The sequence below is a fragment of the Atractosteus spatula genome, chromosome 2 (assembly GCF_055471065.1).
Source record: "Atractosteus spatula isolate fAtrSpa1 chromosome 2, fAtrSpa1.hap1, whole genome shotgun sequence".
Classification (NCBI taxonomy): domain Eukaryota; kingdom Metazoa; phylum Chordata; class Actinopteri; order Semionotiformes; family Lepisosteidae; genus Atractosteus; species Atractosteus spatula.
In genome coordinates this window covers 48,375,135-48,394,298 of record NC_142707.1, presented here as the reverse complement: position 1 = coordinate 48,394,298, position 19,164 = coordinate 48,375,135, and the positions used below count along the sequence as shown (strand labels likewise).

The 19,164-nt window shown below is 38.7% G+C and overlaps 1 protein-coding gene across 1 annotated transcript; it reads right to left on the bottom strand.

The window, feature by feature from the left end:
• Positions 1 to 10,785: 10,785 nt before the first annotated feature.
• On the bottom strand, positions 10,786 to 15,837 carry tent5aa (terminal nucleotidyltransferase 5Aa). Its single transcript, XM_088909721.1, has 2 exons — positions 15,081 to 15,837; positions 10,786 to 14,558 (listed from the first exon to the last, which is right to left on the bottom strand). The coding sequence occupies exons 1-2, from the start codon at positions 15,504 to 15,506 to the stop codon at positions 13,779 to 13,781; spliced, it is 1,206 nt and encodes a 401-aa protein (XP_088765847.1). The 5' UTR covers positions 15,507 to 15,837; the 3' UTR covers positions 10,786 to 13,778.
• Positions 15,838 to 19,164: the final 3,327 nt, after the last annotated feature.

Below are 19,164 nucleotides of genomic sequence, written 5' to 3'. Positions count from 1 at the left end.
TCAATCAGATAGACTGAGGGAGTGGGAGGGGGCGGGTCTCCGCCTCCTCCAGTGGAGAGTATCAGCTCATTCACGCTTCCGGCAGCCTTGGGGAGCGGTTGTCCCTGTCCTAATAAAGCTTGTTCAAGCCTGGCCAGGCGGGTGGCTACTGAATCCTTTTGTTCAGCTTTTTCTAGCCCTTTCCCTCCCCGGGTGTTCTCATGGCACTTAGGACGCTGGGTGCGGTCCTGTGTGCCTGCTTTGGAACGGGGCTTAGCCAGCTCAGGAGCCTGTGCTCCTTCGAGCAGGAGGGAGTTAACCCTGCTGGCTCTGACGGCGAACACAGTCGCTTTAGCAGCTTTTTGCTCAGAGCGACTTTGGACATCATACTCCCAGGCTTTCTGCACGAATCTCTTAATATCAGTCACTTTCATGGTCTGTGCATCTGTATGCATTAAGATCATCTTTCTGACTGATGGGTGGAGATTCGCAATGAATAAACCCTTGAAATGTATGTTCTCTTCGCAACCCTCATCATTTCGCCCTGCAAAATAAGTTCGTCTAAGTCTCTCGTAATATTCGCGAGGGGACTCTGCTCTCTCGTGCTTAATGTTAAGGGCGGCGGCTATCGCGGCAGTCGGGTCAATAAACGCACTGTATTCTTCGATAAGTGCTTGACATAGCTGCTCAAAGTCATTACAGACTTCTTTCATCTGCCTAGCCATCCACTCATGTACAGCTCTGCTGGTAGTTTTCCTGACCAGAAACACTTTCTCCTGTTCTGTGGCGTTTGGCAGGAACTGCAGGTTATACCTGAGGTCTTGAATATAACTCTCGATATTATTCTCTGACACTGCGGGGTCAAATCTCTCTATGTCCTTCGCTAGCTCTCTCAGAGAATGGAGATTTATTCTTCTAGCTTCTCCGCTGACGGAGATATGGAAGAGATCGTGGTCAGACTTGTCGCTGCTAGAGAGAGTGCTTAATAGCGACTCGAATTCAGACCTTTTGGCAACCATCGTTAAACTTAAAGAGTATTACTTTTAAGTACGAAATCACAGTTTTACCACAGAAAACCACAAGATCAAGTATGCAATCAACCCGGTAGATTGCAAAAGATCACAAAACACTCAAGCACTGCTTAAAGAGCAAGGGGAACTTTTTCTTTCGGCTTTCAGCACACTGTATTATCGTGTATGAAACCCGCGGCGTTTTATATGAATTATTCCGCTTGGTTGATTCATTTCAGTCTTGCCACGCCCACCCAGGGACGCCATAAATGTAGTGTTTCATAGCCGTTCAGGGACGCCAAATATGTAATCATAGTGGCTCTCTGAAGGCACCAGTTCTGTAGGGTTTGGGCATTTACTGAGACAATTATCAATTGTAGCAGTAAATCACAAAGTTGATTCTTTTGATGGCTTTAGAATCCAACCATGCGACATAACTCAAACAACGCACACACACAGGTACTGATACACGAGGATACATTTATTAATACATAGAATATGCATATAAACCTAACAGATCTTATCGAGAGGGTTATCAGAATACAAAAGGTATATATTCAATCAGTTACGAAGTGTTACACATATCAAGAGGACATACGTTCAGTATATCATTCATTAAGACCGTTTCGTAAATGAACTTGGTTATAACTTCTACATTAGATACTCAAAACAAGTACATAACTCTTAGGAATTAAATTGATATCAACTGGTTGGGATAACAATTGAATTCTCGAGCTGTAATGCATTGAAGTTGAATACTCATCCAATTTCTGGGGATTTAGATCTCCTGCGGGCACAAAGAAACAGTTGCAGGCTGTTGCTGTCCAATCCGCGCTGTCTGGCTCGGTGCCAGGCTGTGCTGTGCGGCTTGCGACGGTGCGCTGCAGATGCTCACTGACCGGCTAGTTAGTGTTGGCTTTAACTAGCAAAGTTTGTGCACAGGAGAAAAGATGACTGTGGGTCCCAGCAAGTCAGGAAGAGGACCGGTTCGTTCCTGATGAAGCGCTAGTTCTGAATAGTGATTCAGCTGTCCACAGTTCCGACCTGTTCACGAGGCCTGCTGCTGGTTACTCTCTGGCAACCTCCACTCTAGACTCTTAGAACAAAGGAAAGTTCTGGCACTCGGACACACTGGCCGTTCCGTGGTTGTCCGGGCTGAGTCTCAGGATGGTCAGGAGGCGCGCTGCGAGAATGTCCTGCCCTTGGGAGCCTTCTGCTCCTGGGCCGTCCTGCCCTGGAATTCTCCTTTGAATTCCCTTTAGAACAGTCCACAGAATCCTCTCCAGAATCTTACTGAATCTCCCGAATCTGAATCTCTCAGGCTCTCTGTGTTGCCTGTTTTTACCTGGAGGAACTTCAGCTCATTCATTGGCTGAAAGTTCCATGGGCATCAGAGTCCCACGTGGGTTACTCGGCCCTACCAGTCCCTGATTGGTTGACCACGGTGAGATATGAGTCACTTAGTCCTGACACTTAGTAATGCAGTCCAGATGTCCAACTGGCACTCCCTAGACAGATAGGCGCCAATGGATGACCATTGATCATGATAGCCAGACTTAGCTAAGTGCATCCCCCTTTGGGAGCTGTCCTAGGAAACCTTAAATCACCCTGCACTAATGGTCTCTCTGTGGCTGCACCACAGAGATGAACAGAGAAATGGGGCCTCATTTGGGAAGCTCAGAAACACTTAATTCTGCCTTATTATTAAGCCTCGCCGCTACATTTACAACAGAGCTGTCATGAGGGATAACATTATGTAGGTAAACATGAATTTGAAAATATGCAGATGTTTTCTATGGTAATATAAGTTCTCTGGCCCTAACTGCTGCTATCTGACAAACATACGTAATGGTTGCCATTACAAATTATAATATTTGAAAAGCTCTAAAATATGTTCTTGCAGTAAGGACTGCTTAGAGGTGGCACTTGGATAAAAACACTTCAGGTCAGCCTTCATGCAGTAAAAGTTTTTGTTATGCAGCTACACTTGCAGGACCACTCTAATGCTAATGACTAATGCCATGTGTTTATGTGATGCTGTCATGGGATCCATGGATAATGATTACTTCATTGTTTGTGACCATTTTGTTTGGGTGGAAAGAGAACAAAATAGTCACATAGCATTTTTCTCATGCTCCCCTTCCTCTGTCTTCAAAACCCTCCCCCAAGAGGTTTCTCCAACCCGTCATCCCTCGCATCCAAATAGCACCCAAAGAATTCCCGACGGGTAGCATTATTTAGGAGTGAGGTCCACAAAGCTTTAATAAAACCTGCAATTTTTACTTAGATTCCATCCCCTATAAGGCCCATGGAAACATGTAACAGAGAGCTGCATGCAGTACAGTATGTATGACATCAACATAGAAGAGTCCCACTGATGGCAGGAAAAGGAATGCAGAGGCTACCAGTGCTGAGCAACTATCCTTTAAGCAGCAGCAGTGGCAGACAGCCAAACCTGCCTCCACTGCACAGACACATCTAGTCATCAACGAACGAAAGAATCACTGCAGAACAAGATATCTATTTTTTCCGTAAAAGTAGATAAAGTTGAAGAGAAACTACCCTAAAAACCTCCTTGATCACACAAACAAAGGGACCCATTGCTCCGTAAATCCAGTGTGCACACTCGAGGGTGTCCTTAGACCCATTAGGAATCATCTTCAATACTCAAAAGGATTCTGTGAGTAAAAATTAAAAGTGATCAGATAAAGGTTAGGGCTTTTAAAGACCAACTTCTAATTATCCCAAAGAGTCGTCAAAAAAGTGTCCTCAACTGTCAAATGTCTGGCCCGGCTCCAGAGAGCACTGATCTCCAGTGGTTTATATGAGGATCCCAGGAGGTGAATATAGAGTGAATACTGTTGTTTGTTCTGCCCCGTACGTTCAGCGTTTTATTAAAAACGGAAGCGCTTTACCCCAGGGAATATCATAAGCCTGCATTGCTGAGCAAAGACTGGAAAAAAAACCACAAGGCAGAAAAGTATAGGGTGATCCTGAAATATATACAGTAGTTGATTTCCATGTTATCTGCCAGAGTGTGAAATCAGAGCACTGGGGAAAAATGAAAGGATAACCAGCAGAAAAGGCAACATTGTGAAACATAGGTAATTGATGTGATCACATAAAAAAACGTAGAAATACGAATTTACTTTTTTGAAACTGTAACATTCATTAAACTAGAGTTTTCTTCTAGCTGTCACCATGACACAGGGGTTTGTATCAGCAGCAGCAGTCTACAGGAAGTGATTCTGGGGTCCTGAACAAACGTAAAGGATGGGGACCCCTCACGCCCTTTATTACCACCCCCAATTGCCCAAGTATGCATCAATCAATACAAAACATAAATAAATGTACTATGAAAAGTAAATGAACATTGGAACGTAATGCATCTAGATTAATTTGACATACTGTAGTCATTGACATTGTGAATGCATTGTATTGGCCTCAAAAACCAACATACTGCAGCTAAAACTAAAAAAAAAATTAAGTTGGTAAAGTAGACATGCTTCTACTTGTTAGCAGCATCAAAAAAGTACCAAACAAGTCGAACTGTCCTGGCCTTAACTTCAGTAAATGCTGATGCAATATTACCCGCATACAGAAATCAGCAGACTTGGTGCTTAACGTAAACCTGTGCCAGTCCTCTCAGACCCTTCAGTGGCATTGCAGATCTCATAAAAGTGTTGACTTTGTAGTACTGTTTGTGAACTTGCATATACTTTTTTCTCTTACTTTTGTTTTTCTGCCCACGCCTAGATAACTTAGTTTCATTGCTTCTAGCTACCTTTGCCAATGTAGGATATAACATGACACTAGCTAGATAGATTATGTGTACATTAGTTTTGGAAAAGAAATATGACAAAAAAAAATAGTGCTTGCTTGATCACCTATGGAAGCTTTTAAAAATACCACCTATGAGTGTGATTGGAATTAATCATTTACAAAGGGCAGATAGACATCTGTAAATGTTGTAATTTTTGTGATCAAAGAAAAGTAAAAAATTAGAACACTACTGGATTTTTCATTCTAAATACTGAGTGATGTACTAATGGAATCTTCACTAGTGTACACATAGTTTATTACTCCCACCAGCTGCTGATACTCTAGCTTTTTTTGTCTAAATGCAGTGTTATACTAATAATTCTTACACTTACTGTATATAACACTTTCTTGACACTCCACTCAAAGTGCTTTACAAGTAATGGGGACTCCCCTTCACCGCCACCAATGTATAGCACTTACCTGGATGATGAAACGGCAGCCACTGTGCTCCAGCACACTCACCACACACCAGCTCTCAGTGGGGAGGAGAGCAGAGTGATGAGGCCAGTTCAGAGATAGGGATTATTAAGAGGCCATGATTGGTAAAGGCCGATAGGAAATTTGACCTGGACATTTTTCGATGGATGCCCTGGGATTTTTAATGACTACTGAGAGTCAGGACCTCAGTTTTACGTCCAAAGGACAGCTTTTTTATAGTACAGTGTCCCCATCACTATACTGCGGCATTAGGACCCACACAGACTGCAGGGTGAGCGCTCCCTACTGGTCCCACTAAGCAACCTTCCAGCAGCAACCTTAGCTTTCCAGAAAGTCTCTTATCCAGGTAGTAGCAAGGCTCATACCTGCTTAGCTTCAGTGGGTGTCAGTTGTGAGTTGCAAGGTGATTTAGCTGCTATGTCTGGCACAAGACTCACTTGCGTCACCATAGAAGACGGATATTCTAAAACCAAAGTGAAGTGGTCTTATAAGAGGCAAGTGAAAGTCCTTGGCTTGACTTGTCCTTGACCGCAGTCTAAGTCCTGACTGAAATCCAATAGAAAATGTATGGCAAGGTAGGACATTTGCAGCCCATCAACTGTTCCCAGAGAAAACCTGTCAGAACTAGATTTCAGAACTAAATTTGCCAGAACAAATCAACAACCGTTAAGTTCCTAAAACTTATGAAAGGACTACATAATAAGGTCACTGGGCAAAATCCCAAAGGAATAATAGGATATCATCAGCATAAATTGAGATTTGCTGCTATGAACAGTACTGTATGTTTTTTAATGTTAATGGTGACAGTGGCCAGCAAAGTGCTTGTGTTCTATTGAAATAGCAAACAACAGCGAGGATAAAGGACACCACTGATGAGTGCACCAGGAGACAGAGAACTATCTGTGAAGAGCACAGAGCTATCCTTACGTGTTCATTGTCACATCTTGGTTTGTCTGAAAACCTGTGACCCACAGGTGCAGTTTAACTGTGAGATTAATGTCATGCTCCTCAGCTACTGCCACTAGGAGTTGCGTTCAGCATTATTAAAATAACACAGCAATCCACACAAACCGCCTTGTGCAGGTTTCCTTCCAGAGCAGGGTCTGGCAGACCTAATTAAAAAATCTTTGCTACAGACACATTTTGTACCACTTTACATAAAATTGTGGATACAAAGGATTTACAACCTTTGCAATAACTTAGAAAAATGTTGTGGTCAGTTATTTCAAACAAAAATAAGAGAGATCAATGTTTGTACATTTTGGATTAGTATCACACAAACTTGTAGTTTGGTAAAAGCACAAGGCTTTGTATCCTGTAGTCTGAAATGGTTATGCAGACATTAAATACAACCGAGGTTCAGTTATATTTGTTAATTTATTAACAATGTACAGTATAACACTTACAGTACAGTTAACATTGCTCAGTTAACAAAGTTGGCTGAATGCGTGAAATTAGCAAGTCTTAATTTCTAGCTGCAAACGAAAGAGTTTCATAACACATTTTTATATCAATAGCCTCATGGCAACATATTCACAGAGCCAACTTTCATAAATTGTATTAGAACAAGTCTGTACATTGGAAAAAGCTGTCTTATCCATTTCCATCCATTCATCAAAAGACAACTCAAACACATTCAGGTTCAGTGCTCTCAGATATTGAATCTCACAAGTTTTTTCTTGCTGGAAGAAAAACATGTACTGTGTAATATAGTTTAGAATTTACATTTGTGAGCAAAAAAATCTGATCATTCTGTTTTCAGGGGGGAAAGGTAAAATACTCTCTTAAGTATAGACCTCTTATTTTACTTAAACAAATATTACAGTAAGATTATCATTGTAATTTGCTATGTTCCCCTGTCATTATTAATGTGTGAGAAGCACAGATAAATACTATGACAAAATAATTAATTAGTTGATATGAACAATGTCTTCAGTTCTACCCAAGTCTACAAGCCTAAACATTAGGTAAGCATTTTACCAATGTAATGTGAATAAAGTACCTTTCACAAGGGTATCAATGCAGAGTCATCAGCAAATGGAAAATTAAAACCCTCCAGCTATAAGGTGAACTTCGGTCTACAAATGATCTGAGATAATCTATCAAGATAAGTTACAGAATTGGGTCATCAGTCTGCATCAAACTTGAGGTCCCCCTGATCTGTGCAATTTCTAAAAATGGAATTTCCAAAAAAGAGCAAGCGCTTCATGTTGGGTGGCAGAGGCTGAAGCATTCCAGAAGGAGTGATGATCCAGAAATACAAGCCTAATCCTGTCACCAGACACAGAGCATCTTGAGAGCTGGGAGGAAGCAGTGGAACGAATCCTCCTCATACACCATGAGGAAGATGAGTAAAGTAAAAAGTAAAGCCTTGGTGGGAATGAAGAATCACAGGGTTGCAGGGACATAATCATTCCTAAACTCCTTAGAACAAATGGGGGACATAGGCTTTGATGGATTCAGTGGTACAAATTCACATATCATGGACAAGGTTACAGGTCATTGCCCTGCGATGGACTGGCTTCCCACCCAGGATGTACCCTGCCTTGCGCCCGTTGCTTGCCAGGATAGGTTCCGACTCCCCCTATGACCCTGAATTGGATGAGTAGGTTAGAAAATGGATAAATGAAGGCCTTGGTTTTTTGCCTTACATCAACAATTCATGTGAATCTGCTTTAAGAAAAGGGTTTCAGGCCTGGTTGGAACACATGACATGGTAAAGGTCACCATCAGAGCTGGCATCTAGCCTAAGCAGAATATTGCTCTAAGTATTGTACTGGGGGACCTGTTGTCTGATTTAAGATACTGTGTGATAACAGGGACTACTTATTGAAACTTCTGGCCTTTTTAAATTGATGATGTTTTGGATTGGCATTCTAGGGTAAAAACACTTTTACGTGTAACTCGAAGGAAAAATCAAGCCATGTGAGGTCCTATTCAAGGCCTGGGAATTCACAGTGAATACTGTAGGTTACCAAGTAGAAGCTGATCCTCCACCTCAATAACCTAAAAAAGGTTTCACACCAATGAATGCTACCTTCTGTGTTCAGAAGATAGAGTATGTTAAGCACACAAAATATTGTGGTGTCACCTTTGCCTGGTGTACTGGTGTATTCTCTGTACTTTGAATGAACTCTCAAGTTGAAGAGACATTAAGAAAAACACAAAGGAAAAACTTAAATCACATTATATTTCCTCTAATAACTAACAGAAAACTTGGATTGTCGGCGGATCTATGCATTGTACTGCCATTGGGTCTTCATCTACTCTCCAGCACAAAACTACGCACAAGTATTCTCTAAAAGCATCCGTAAAGTGACCTTGAATATTCAGGTCAATGGCACAATACACGCAGTAGCATGAACCTCTAAAACAACCCCAAATCGCTGACCTATTTCATATTGCTCTTTTCAACATGTGATGGTACATTCACACATCTTGCTTTTTCTGATGGATCTCCTTTTGTCTCCAGCACCTGTGCAGCAGGTACTGAACTCCACACCACCCCAGTGACTAATAACTCTTGAGGACAAGTACAGTAGATGGCACTCTTCATGAGAATTTCTAACCAATGGTTCAGAACAGAGACAGCCAACATTGTGTTGTAGGAGATATTGCCCTTCAGATGAGAAATTAAGTTGAAGCCTTGATTAGGTAGTCATTAATGGTCTGAATGCACTTTTTATAAGAATAGGGGGTGTGAACCACAATCTCTTTATGTCTCCATCTGGTCTGCTGTATATTGAAGCTGTTAGGTGCAGCACATCAGCAGTGCATAAAAAGGATCTCCTCATACAAACACAATTATTATTTCTTAGAAACCTGAACTGACATATTATTATTATATTTCGATAATATGTTTTTCTCTTGCGTATTCTCTTTTTTATTGGAACTTATTTTATACCCTATGAAATTTATTAAAACCCCCAAATGTAATATAAATGCATCAATGCAAAAGCTTTGTTTTTAAAACTTTAAGCCATTTTACATCTAGACATAAAATGCTATGAAAACTCGGGGTGCTGCATATGTGGTTAATGATCTTAGTGATGAGTTATTTTTAAATAAAAGTGTGTTTTATTTTGTTAATGTTAACCTGCTTCTTTCAAACGCTGTGAGGCATGCAGCAACTTACTGCTCCAGTTATTAAGCTGCAAAGAAGCTTTTCGATATTAATATCCTTTTCATGGCTTCTAAATTTAGAATGTTTTCTCCTTATCTCAATAACATTGCTCTTATCATACTGAACAACACTACCTTTACAGATGTCTCCATAATATCCGTATATATTTTTCAAGCATATTAACTCAACTTCAATGAAAACCTGAAGTTTTAAACCAATGTGTTTTTTTAGGCATTTTTTTTCTGCAGTGTTAAAAGCAGACTAAGAAGATCATACAAACATATTTCATTCTTCTAACATTTGGAGAATTCTCATCTTCTCATCAAGAACGTCTCTTGCTAGAAAATCTTAGGTGTTTAGGGTTAACATTTTGACTTACATGTGAACCATCTTTAATAAACGAATTTTATTAACTGATGCCAGTGTACCCTGTAAAGCATGTACCAGATATAAAATTGATGATCAGGCAACAGCCTTTATGAGACAAAGGCATTAAAGACTTTTTGGGTTCATACAAATCCCACATTCAATAAACAGCCAGCTATTTTTGGCAGAAGCTAGCACGTTTTTTTCCTAGCTGACTGAACCAGTTGAAGTTGGCAGGCAGAAGGCAGGATTTTGTCTATTAACGGGGATCCAATCAGAAACCTGCTGAATGTCCAGCTTCTTTTAAAAGTGCTGCTCTTGAATTTCGAAAGGAGGGCAGTTTAGGATTTATTAGAATAGCCCCGGCAAATTCAGACACAGGACACCAGACACTGATAAATAGAAAATAGTAACTTCCTTTTATTTCCCCCACAAAAAATCCAAATATTGGATAACGTAAACAAAGTTTACAGTCTCTTCCCCTTGCCAATGATACAAATACTGAAGCTGAAGTCTGTTTCTTTGTCTTACCATGCCCGAGCCTTCAGCAATCACCACTCCAATTCAATCAAACCAATCCAGGGTACAGCTTGTCGCTGCAAAATGCCTCTAAGAAGCTAAATGTTTATATTGTGTGGGAAGGAAAAGTAAATGCACAGAGCCTCCTTCATCATGCAAGGTTTTGCAAAGAGTCAACCAAGAATTCTTAGTCATATGACTTTTCATATTGTTTCTTTTTTCCTCAGAGCCACTATTACAAGTTATACAAAAAGTGATGTATTGTTATGTTGAAAAAGTATGATGCAAAGAAATGACTATGGTCAATGGGAATTGCCAAAATAAATATATTTTGTAATCAGTATGACATAAGCCTTATTAATGCTGTCTATGAATGTTTGCCTTAGAGATTAGTGGAAACGCAACAATACTCAATTCAAGTAATGGCCCACAAAATATCATTATGTTAGTGCTACAGAATCTGCAAAATGAATTTTTCCGACTTGACCTTGATGTAGGTAGAAACTTTAAAAATTTCACATTGAGGTCTTTTTCAAGTCTTTTAATGATGTAAAATGAAATTACCTTAAACTCACAGGAGATGTGTTACAAGAAGCTATTTTTCATTAAAAATGTTTTATGCAGGCATCTTCAACAAGCTACCTGAACAAAAAACATAACAGCGGTATTACAATTTGCAATATTAATATACCTTATAGGATTTCTTTTTTCAGCCACAGAAAAGCAACATTATAACCCCCCCCCCAAAAAAAAACAACGCAAACATCGTTATTGTTCAATTTAACACATGAACTGCAAGGGCAATGAAAACACCCAAAGAAATCGGGATTAACAGTGTTTACTTCACAACCTTGGATTATTAAAATTAAGGTCATAACATATTCCATAGCATACTGTTAGAAGTGTAAAAAAAGACTGAAGTAAGAAAAAATAATAGCAAAAAATAAACAGGTGATGGGATGAGTATAAAGCACTAGTGAAAACTAACTCACATTCCAAAGGGACAGAAATCAGTTTTCTACAAATCACCAATGCGATATTCTCTGTACAAAGCATACTGCATTTAACCCTTTTAATATCAGAGCACATTTTCTGCATTACTGATCACTCGTTTAACTGCTAATTAATTGTATCTTTTGTTAATAGTGACATTTTTACATGTGCTCAACATTTCTTCTCATTCAAGGCAAAACTAAGCCTCACGGTATGTAAGAAAATAAACAGCTCCTATCATTTGTAAAGCCACGACCTCCATCCAGAAACAGCAGTCAAGAGCAGATGTCATAAATATTAATAAGGATCCTTGACAAGCCCATAAAGGTTTTTTCTGTTTCCAGTGCCAACAGCACTTTGTAAAAAAAATAAATTCCTTCTCCTTAAGAATCCTGTTAGGTTCAAATTGTTGCTGTCATGCTTTTTAAGAAGACATAGCAAACACTTTAAAACTTTGCAAAATCGTCTTTGTGATAAAAACACTGGTGGTGTGGACTTTATTGCAGAACATTGTGGTTTTAACAACGTTACACATTACAGCCTGCTCTCAAAGTGAGCGACTCATGTTTACACCACATAGTTGTGGTAAGAAAAGACATACCCCATCACCAGCTGATCCTATTTCCCCAGCCCTCCCTCTGCTTCCGTTCAACCCTCTCAAAACAGCTACAGCAACGCTACAGCTTTGACAAGTTTGTCTCGGCTCCTAATCTCCTACCTAGAAAGGAATGGCTGCAGGAAGCAAAACCTTCCTTCTCTCAATTAATCAAGCAAAGCCAACACTGCGCACCCAGCCAAATACATGCAATCCAATGGACAACAGAGGGACTTGCTTTTAGGGTCACTGTAACAAGAGGCGTATCAATAGCTTAGACAGACCTTGCAAAATTCCAAGCAAAGGTGTCATTTTGAGAAAAAAAAAATCTCCCTTTGTAAGGTGGGATAGATGTGATAGAAGTCATTTGTTTTCAGTATTTTACATATTGAACTGCTGACAGGAATATTATTTTTGCTGACCCTTGTGTGATTATATATTCACTTTCTGTCTGAGGTCAGATTATACTGATGCATTATTACCACTGCCCTGAGAGAAACTGGTGAAGTTCATTTTAAAAAGGTTAAAGGATTAAATGCAATTCAATAATGCAGTTACAGTAAACAAACTAACACAGTAACAGATGGATTCCATTGTTCTGATATGGATTTTTGGAATGCATTTTTTAACTTAACAGAAGTTCCCGTTCCTAATATTCAAGATGTTCATAAAACGGTTCAAAATCAAGTATTTCCTCAGGTGTGACATGGATAGCTGAATTATACAGTTTTTTTTTAATGTGAAACTAGATGCAAAAAATAACAAAATAAATAATTAAGTCTCACCAACCTACCAGTAGCTGTAAAATTGTGCTACATTATAATTCCCTTTTAAAACTTCAGATTCTAGTTTTGATGTAGTTTTCCAAATATCTGCAAAGTTTCCAAAGTTTAAAGATAACCTTTTTAACATAAGAGCACAAGCACAGTATTGTACTACAAAATAAGCCCCTACCTGCCATACTGTAGATGCCAAGTCCATTTTGTAAACCTTAAAAACACACGACCATAAACTGTGAGACCATTCTGTACAGGTATATTTGCCTTGAAAAAACAGGGCTTTTCCACTCAAACATTCACAAGCTTTAGATTTAGTTATCCTGTGTCCCTGATGAAGTGAAATATTGGATTTTTTCACGAAAGTGAAAGACTTGTTTACTTCTTCCCACCTATTTTAGGTATTAGGCACTTTTATTCATGTTCACATATACAAATATAGCATAATTTCTCTGATTTTCCAAACATTACAGTTTAAAAGGAAAAATCTTTGGTCTGTAAACACATTAGGTTTATGCTTATTTTATCTCCAGAGTTCACATTTCAGAAAATGAAATGCATAAGCTGGGAGCTGCAGCGGTTTTTGATGTTATCTTTTGTCTGTTCTATTGACTGAAAAGTGCATACGTATCTGTAACTTCTAAACCCCACATTCCATAAAAAACAAGCAGCTTCTGCACTTTCTTGGGATCGATACATGCACAACAGCATGACGCAGATGCCTGGATCTCTGCTATTTATTTTCCTACATTCTGACTATTTTATGATTGATCAAAGATCAAAGCCAATTCTGTAATAATAGTCCAGTTCTCCGTGCGTCACAAACCTTGCTGAATTACTATAGTTTGGCCTCCCCAGTACTTGCTGTATTGAGGCTTTGGGACTATTTCTGCTTGCCCAAGTTGTCATTGCAGCTTTCTCATGTCCTCTGCACAGAAAGCTTAAGCGCTAGGCTTATGACAGACCTCTGTAGAGTTGAAACCAATTTCCCTAACCTTTAGATCTTACTCTAATATAATATGAAAAACACAAGGTTTATCAAATATGAATGCTAGAGCAGATCATGAACCCACCAAAACACATATTCATTTGAATAACTGGTTCAACCCCTTTTATACATAGATGCAGAAGCTTCCCTTATCTCTGCGTCCATTCTTTTAATTACAGGGCAACCAGGTCGAGTAGGTATGTTGCTGGCAGGCGAACACAGGCTGCACTTGGGCGATGTAGTAATTATTGAAATTGGCATCGGCCACATAAGGGGCAGGCTGGTAGTAGCAGGTGACATTGGCCACATTTGGGATGATGTTCTGCTCTGCCAGGACACGGATGGCTAGCATGGTGATAAGGTTGAGGGTTTGTCTCCTCTCGTGTCCCATTAGGCACACTGTACTTTCATTTACCACCCCGTGAAGAGTCATTAAATAGTCATACTTGCGGTCCTCCAGCCCCACAAAGTGGTTTTGTAGGTAGGACTCCAGCTTTCTCTGTTGCTCTCCTATGTCGGAGAAGTCAATGAAAAATCGAGAGCACATGTACCGCTGGAGAGACTTGATCTCAGTCTCGGAGGCAGCTCTGAAGCCCCTCACCAGCAGATTGCAGTACTTCAGGAGGCCTCCACCTCGGATCTCTTCAGGGTTCCTGGTGGCAATTATTTTGTGACAGAGGTGATCCAGGGCTTCTTTGAAGTCTCCATAGACACTCTCCCCGATGATGGTTGGGTGAAAGGTTTCGGTCATGGGGTTCTCGGAGCATTCGTAAAAAAGCAACAAAGAGTCCAATTTGATCTGGAACGAGTCGACGCTGAATTCAAACTGGCGCCGAAGGGAGTCCACAAATTTCAGTTCCACATTTTTGCCACTGTTGTTAGACAAGGAAATGAGGCTCCACCGGTCCGAGTCATTGCAGACTTTCACCATTTTCTGAACATAAGCTTCCTTTAAATGAAAAAAAAAAGCTTTACATAATTCTAAGATTAAATAAATCATCATATACCAAGAAAAGGTCTGACAGGCAGATCAAAGACAATTCTCCTTTAACTGGTCATTTAATAGAATATCAACATTTCCACATTTTCTTATTATGTGTTCTCCTATAATACAGTATTGTAAAGGAATAATTTATGTCATTACTACATTGGAAGAGATAATATTCAAAAGCAAGAGTGAATGTATTCAAGTGGCTGTATTAATTATTGGAACGAGTAAAGTAAATATTTTGGAAAATAGCCCTCTGCGTTAACCTTAATTATTTAAAGAAGCTGCACTTACTTTTTCTACTCAAGGAACATTATCTGAAAGCAGCAATTACTGTAGATCCCCCTTTAAATTTACTTACTACAATCTCCTTTGCAAAAAAAATCGTGCTTCACACAGCTACATTTTAATAGGTGACTGTCTTATTTTAAATCACACTTAACTAAAATTAAATATATTGTAAGCTAGAAAGATAAAAGTTACCTTTAAAGTTAAAGGTGTTATCTTTTCTTTGTTCACCCCTTCGGGTAAGAAATCCAGGAGGCAGTCCAAAACGATATCCTTGACAGTCTGAAACTCCGCTTCACCTTTAAGATCTGCACAAAAGATGAGGTCAAGATCTTTGTACCCTAACCCACTGTCTTCGTGAAGGACATGACTGGCTGCAGACCCGTTTAACCTGACATCTCTCACGTTAATTTTCTTCTCCTCCAGACGGCTCCTCACTACTTTAACTATTTGCCTGGGTTTCATTTCCAAGGTAGGGAAATTTCCTCTGCCATGGATCGGGATCGTCTCTGTTAAAATGATATCCAAACGCTGCACTTGTTCCCAGCTCAACACATTAAAATTTGTGCTTTCACAAGCAAAATTTATCCCACTAGCACTGACATTATCATCATCTGCCATCGTCAAAAATCTATATTTTGAAATTATGAAAGTTTCTTCCTCCTCTCCGTTCTTCAATTCTGTTCGCACGCCGGGTTGGTGTGGGTTGAACGCGTCCCTCTTTTTGTATTTAATTGTTTTTGTCTTTTCTTTTCAAATTTTGGATACAGTGATTTGCTTTGCCTACTTATCATTCGTCTGCTGTGGACCGCGGCTGTTTTTCCTTCGCCACTTTCTTATGATAGTTTAAGAATGAACAAATCTGCTCAAAGTCAGTCAGTAGCTGTTTCTTTCCCTTTTTTATGAATGCAACCGTTAAACATTCCTTCTCCGTCCGCACAGCTCTCCTGGGCTTTTCCAGATTTGCGGATTAAAGTCTCATACTAGTTTATATATTGTGGGGTTTCTGAAGTTCCGGCTGTGACTCATAGCCCGAGGGCACGCCTATAAATTTGCATGTATGTTCGGATAGCACTTGGCAAGCTTTTATGTATCTCTGTTAACTTCTTATGAACTACGAAGGACTGCATTCCCCTTAAGGTTTATTAACAGGAAATATTGCTAGTAAAATAAAGCTTGAAAACACATTCAGTAGCGCGTAATATTAATACATATCTACACACCACCATTTAAATTAGTATTTAAGAATTCTTGCAGTAATAGTAGTGGTGAATATAATGACAAAAACAACGATTTTATTTTTTTTAAGTTAAACCACATGAACGGCTTTAAAAACGTATTTAAACAAATAAATAACTAGCTATCCAACAACCTTCTAGGCAAAGGTAGGGAAAAGCACATATACTGTCGTGCTCTCCGTGGTGTCCGCGTTGCGAATTGGCAAATACCTTAACAAGCGTCATTTCTTTACCTACAGTAGAGCAGAAAAGAGGTAAGTGTAAATGGCAGTCCTCTTGTCCAATTGGAGGTTTCTCAAAGACTTTCTTATCCACCCTCTGCTCCTCACGGATCAAAATCTGCGTAAATACACGATATTAATTATCGAATATGGTCTTGCGAGAAACTTAATCCCAATGCATTCATATTTTCATCAGTAATGTAAAATATCTGACTACAGTATTGTTTGTTTTCATATAAAATCATGACTGAAAAATCCTACATTCATAACATAAAAAACTGCAATATTTCAGCAAATATGTTATCTTACAAATGATTATTTGATCTTGAATTGTATGAGGGTTAATGAGAAAAGTGTGCAATATGGAAATACTATGTAAATTAAGATCCATTTTCATATTATCTTAAAAACTTTCAGAACGTTTCTATTTAATGGAGAAACTTTTTTTCTCATCGATGTTTTTTTTTGCCGTTTTTTTTTTCCTGCTTTCGTATTTAGCTTATCATCTCATGTCTAACTGGTACTTCCTATGTACAGTACATAACTCAATTGCAGTTTACATTTCGGCCATCTTTTAATGGCGAATCACCTTTTGAAAGGCCTTTGCATCCTACCCCGCAGAAAACATAGCAAGCTGTGGGCTAATGGTAGTTTCCACTTTTATAGGATGAACGTAGTTAATATTAGGCATAGAGTATCACAATGTTGTGTTTCAACAGCGCACTCTAGAGGGTCAAAGTGGTACTTCTCAGGTTCAATAGTTTACCATTGAATTCCACAGAGGAAAATAATCATCATTGCTGGGGAAAGTTACTTTAAAACAGTAATCCATTACACTTACACGTTACCTGTGGAAGGGATTATGTTTTTAAAAAAATTAACCAAGAACTTTTTATCAATTGAAAAAGTTTACTCGAGTAATCCATTGTAAATGTAATGGGTTACTGTTTTTAACGAACTTACATGTTTGTACAGTACTTCGCGCTGAATATAGTGTTACATTAACATTGACAAAAACATAATACTGGTGTTGAACAACAAACCTTTCACAGACACTGCATTCTCGAGTTTATATGTAGACTTTGAAATAGTTGGTTGTTGCCTTTACAAATGTACTTTCTTATTTTGTTACATTTTGTGCAAGTGGGGAACAGCACAGAAATGAGTGAAATATTTCAAACGCTTTGCTCCTTTTTAATTCCCACACCCATATCCACCTTGTTTCAATCCTCTCACATTTCTGTTATTTCTAGAAGTAACCGGTAGCAATAATAATTTGCCAGTGCCCTTTTAGCAAGTTAGTTTCAACATGTATCTGTGGATCTTAAAAATAATTTTAGTTTGTCTGAAAGTGATCCAAAATAGTGAGATATAGATAGAATTCAGAACTCTGAACAGCTGCTGTTGTAAAGGTTGCAGGATGGTTTCATTCTGTTTACGGTTAACAGATCAAAAACGTATAGCCCAAGAAATCTCTTTAGTTCCATATTTTTTTTGGCAATCAAGAACTATTCAACACCACGTAGTCCATCAAACATTGAAGAACCATACTGAGTAACAAGTGACAAGAGAATCCCACTCCCACTTTGCTGAAAATCTACTCTTCGTGTTACATCGAGGTCAAGAATCTTTATTTGTCTTATCACACAATGATGATTTATAATTTGGTATTGTACGTTCTTTGAAAATGATGGTTAATATGCTGTTGGTCTGCTGTTACATCTTCTCACTTGGTTTAGGATTACTTTAGTTAGTATCATATCACATCATTGCAATCCAGAGCTGTCTAGTCCTGGTCCTGGAGGCCAGATGTGTCAGCAGGTTTTCTAAGTTTCTTAATAGCAGCAGGTTATGAGCTCTTTATAAGGTTACTTGAATTCCTTTCGTCATTAAAATTAAAAAAATAAGTTGTAAAGCAGGTAATAATTATATTACCTAATTAACATGGGATATTTTGGTAAATATGATAATAGTTGCAAAAATAAAGATCATTAAATATCATTGAACACATTATGAGTTATACCAGTCAATTCTATACTTTACTCATATTTTACCTTATCCTACTGCAGTATGAGTGTGTTTAGACATATTTCCAGAGCACACAAGTAAGATGAAGCAGCAAATATATTTCTTCCATATTTCAGAGGAAAAGGCGAGTTGATTTAAGTGAGTGAAGCCACTGCCCTTTTTGCACACATTACCCATGTTACAGCTGCATGGTTTTTGTTTGGCCTTCCTTTTCATAACAAAGGATTTATTGTCAGACTCTTTAGAACTTCTATTTGTTAAGGAACACGTAATAGGTTTATTCCATGCTGAAAAGAGAAGAAAGAAAACACAACGTTTCGGCCGTGGAACCTTCTTCAGGTGTGAGAACCTGAACTCCTTCTATTTGTTATCTGAGTTATGATAAAGTGAGAAAAGATGGAACAGATGTCAGTATTCTTTTCAGATATACAATGGAAAGCAGACATTTTCAGAGGTTAACAAAAGATGTGCACATTGCATGGTCTGTAGTGTATATGGGTGCAAGTAGCTTGCTGTATATTTATACTGTATACTTGATGAGATTTGGAAGATATGAAGACGTAGCAAAAGCGACATATTATTGGATATTAAAATTTTAATTTTCATTGCACAGGTTGAGCTAATGTGTTATATACAGTAGGAGCTTCTTGGACAGACCACATTTAAAGATAATTACAACAAAAGTTGTTTTATTGAAATAATATATTTTAAAAAACTGGATTATAACTAGGGGCAATGGTTTGTTGTAACTAGTGTGGAATTGTTACTACAATATATCTTTTATGTTAACTT

Excerpts from the sequence above, each read along its gene's own strand:
- tent5aa (XM_088909721.1), bottom strand. The coding sequence starts at position 15,506 with ATGGCAGATGATGATAATGTCAGTGCTAGTGGGATAAATTTTGCTTGT. Across the intron at positions 14,559-15,080 it reads TAACACCTTTAACTTTAAAG|GAAGCTTATGTTCAGAAAAT; the intron begins GTAACTTTTATC and ends TTTCATTTAAAG.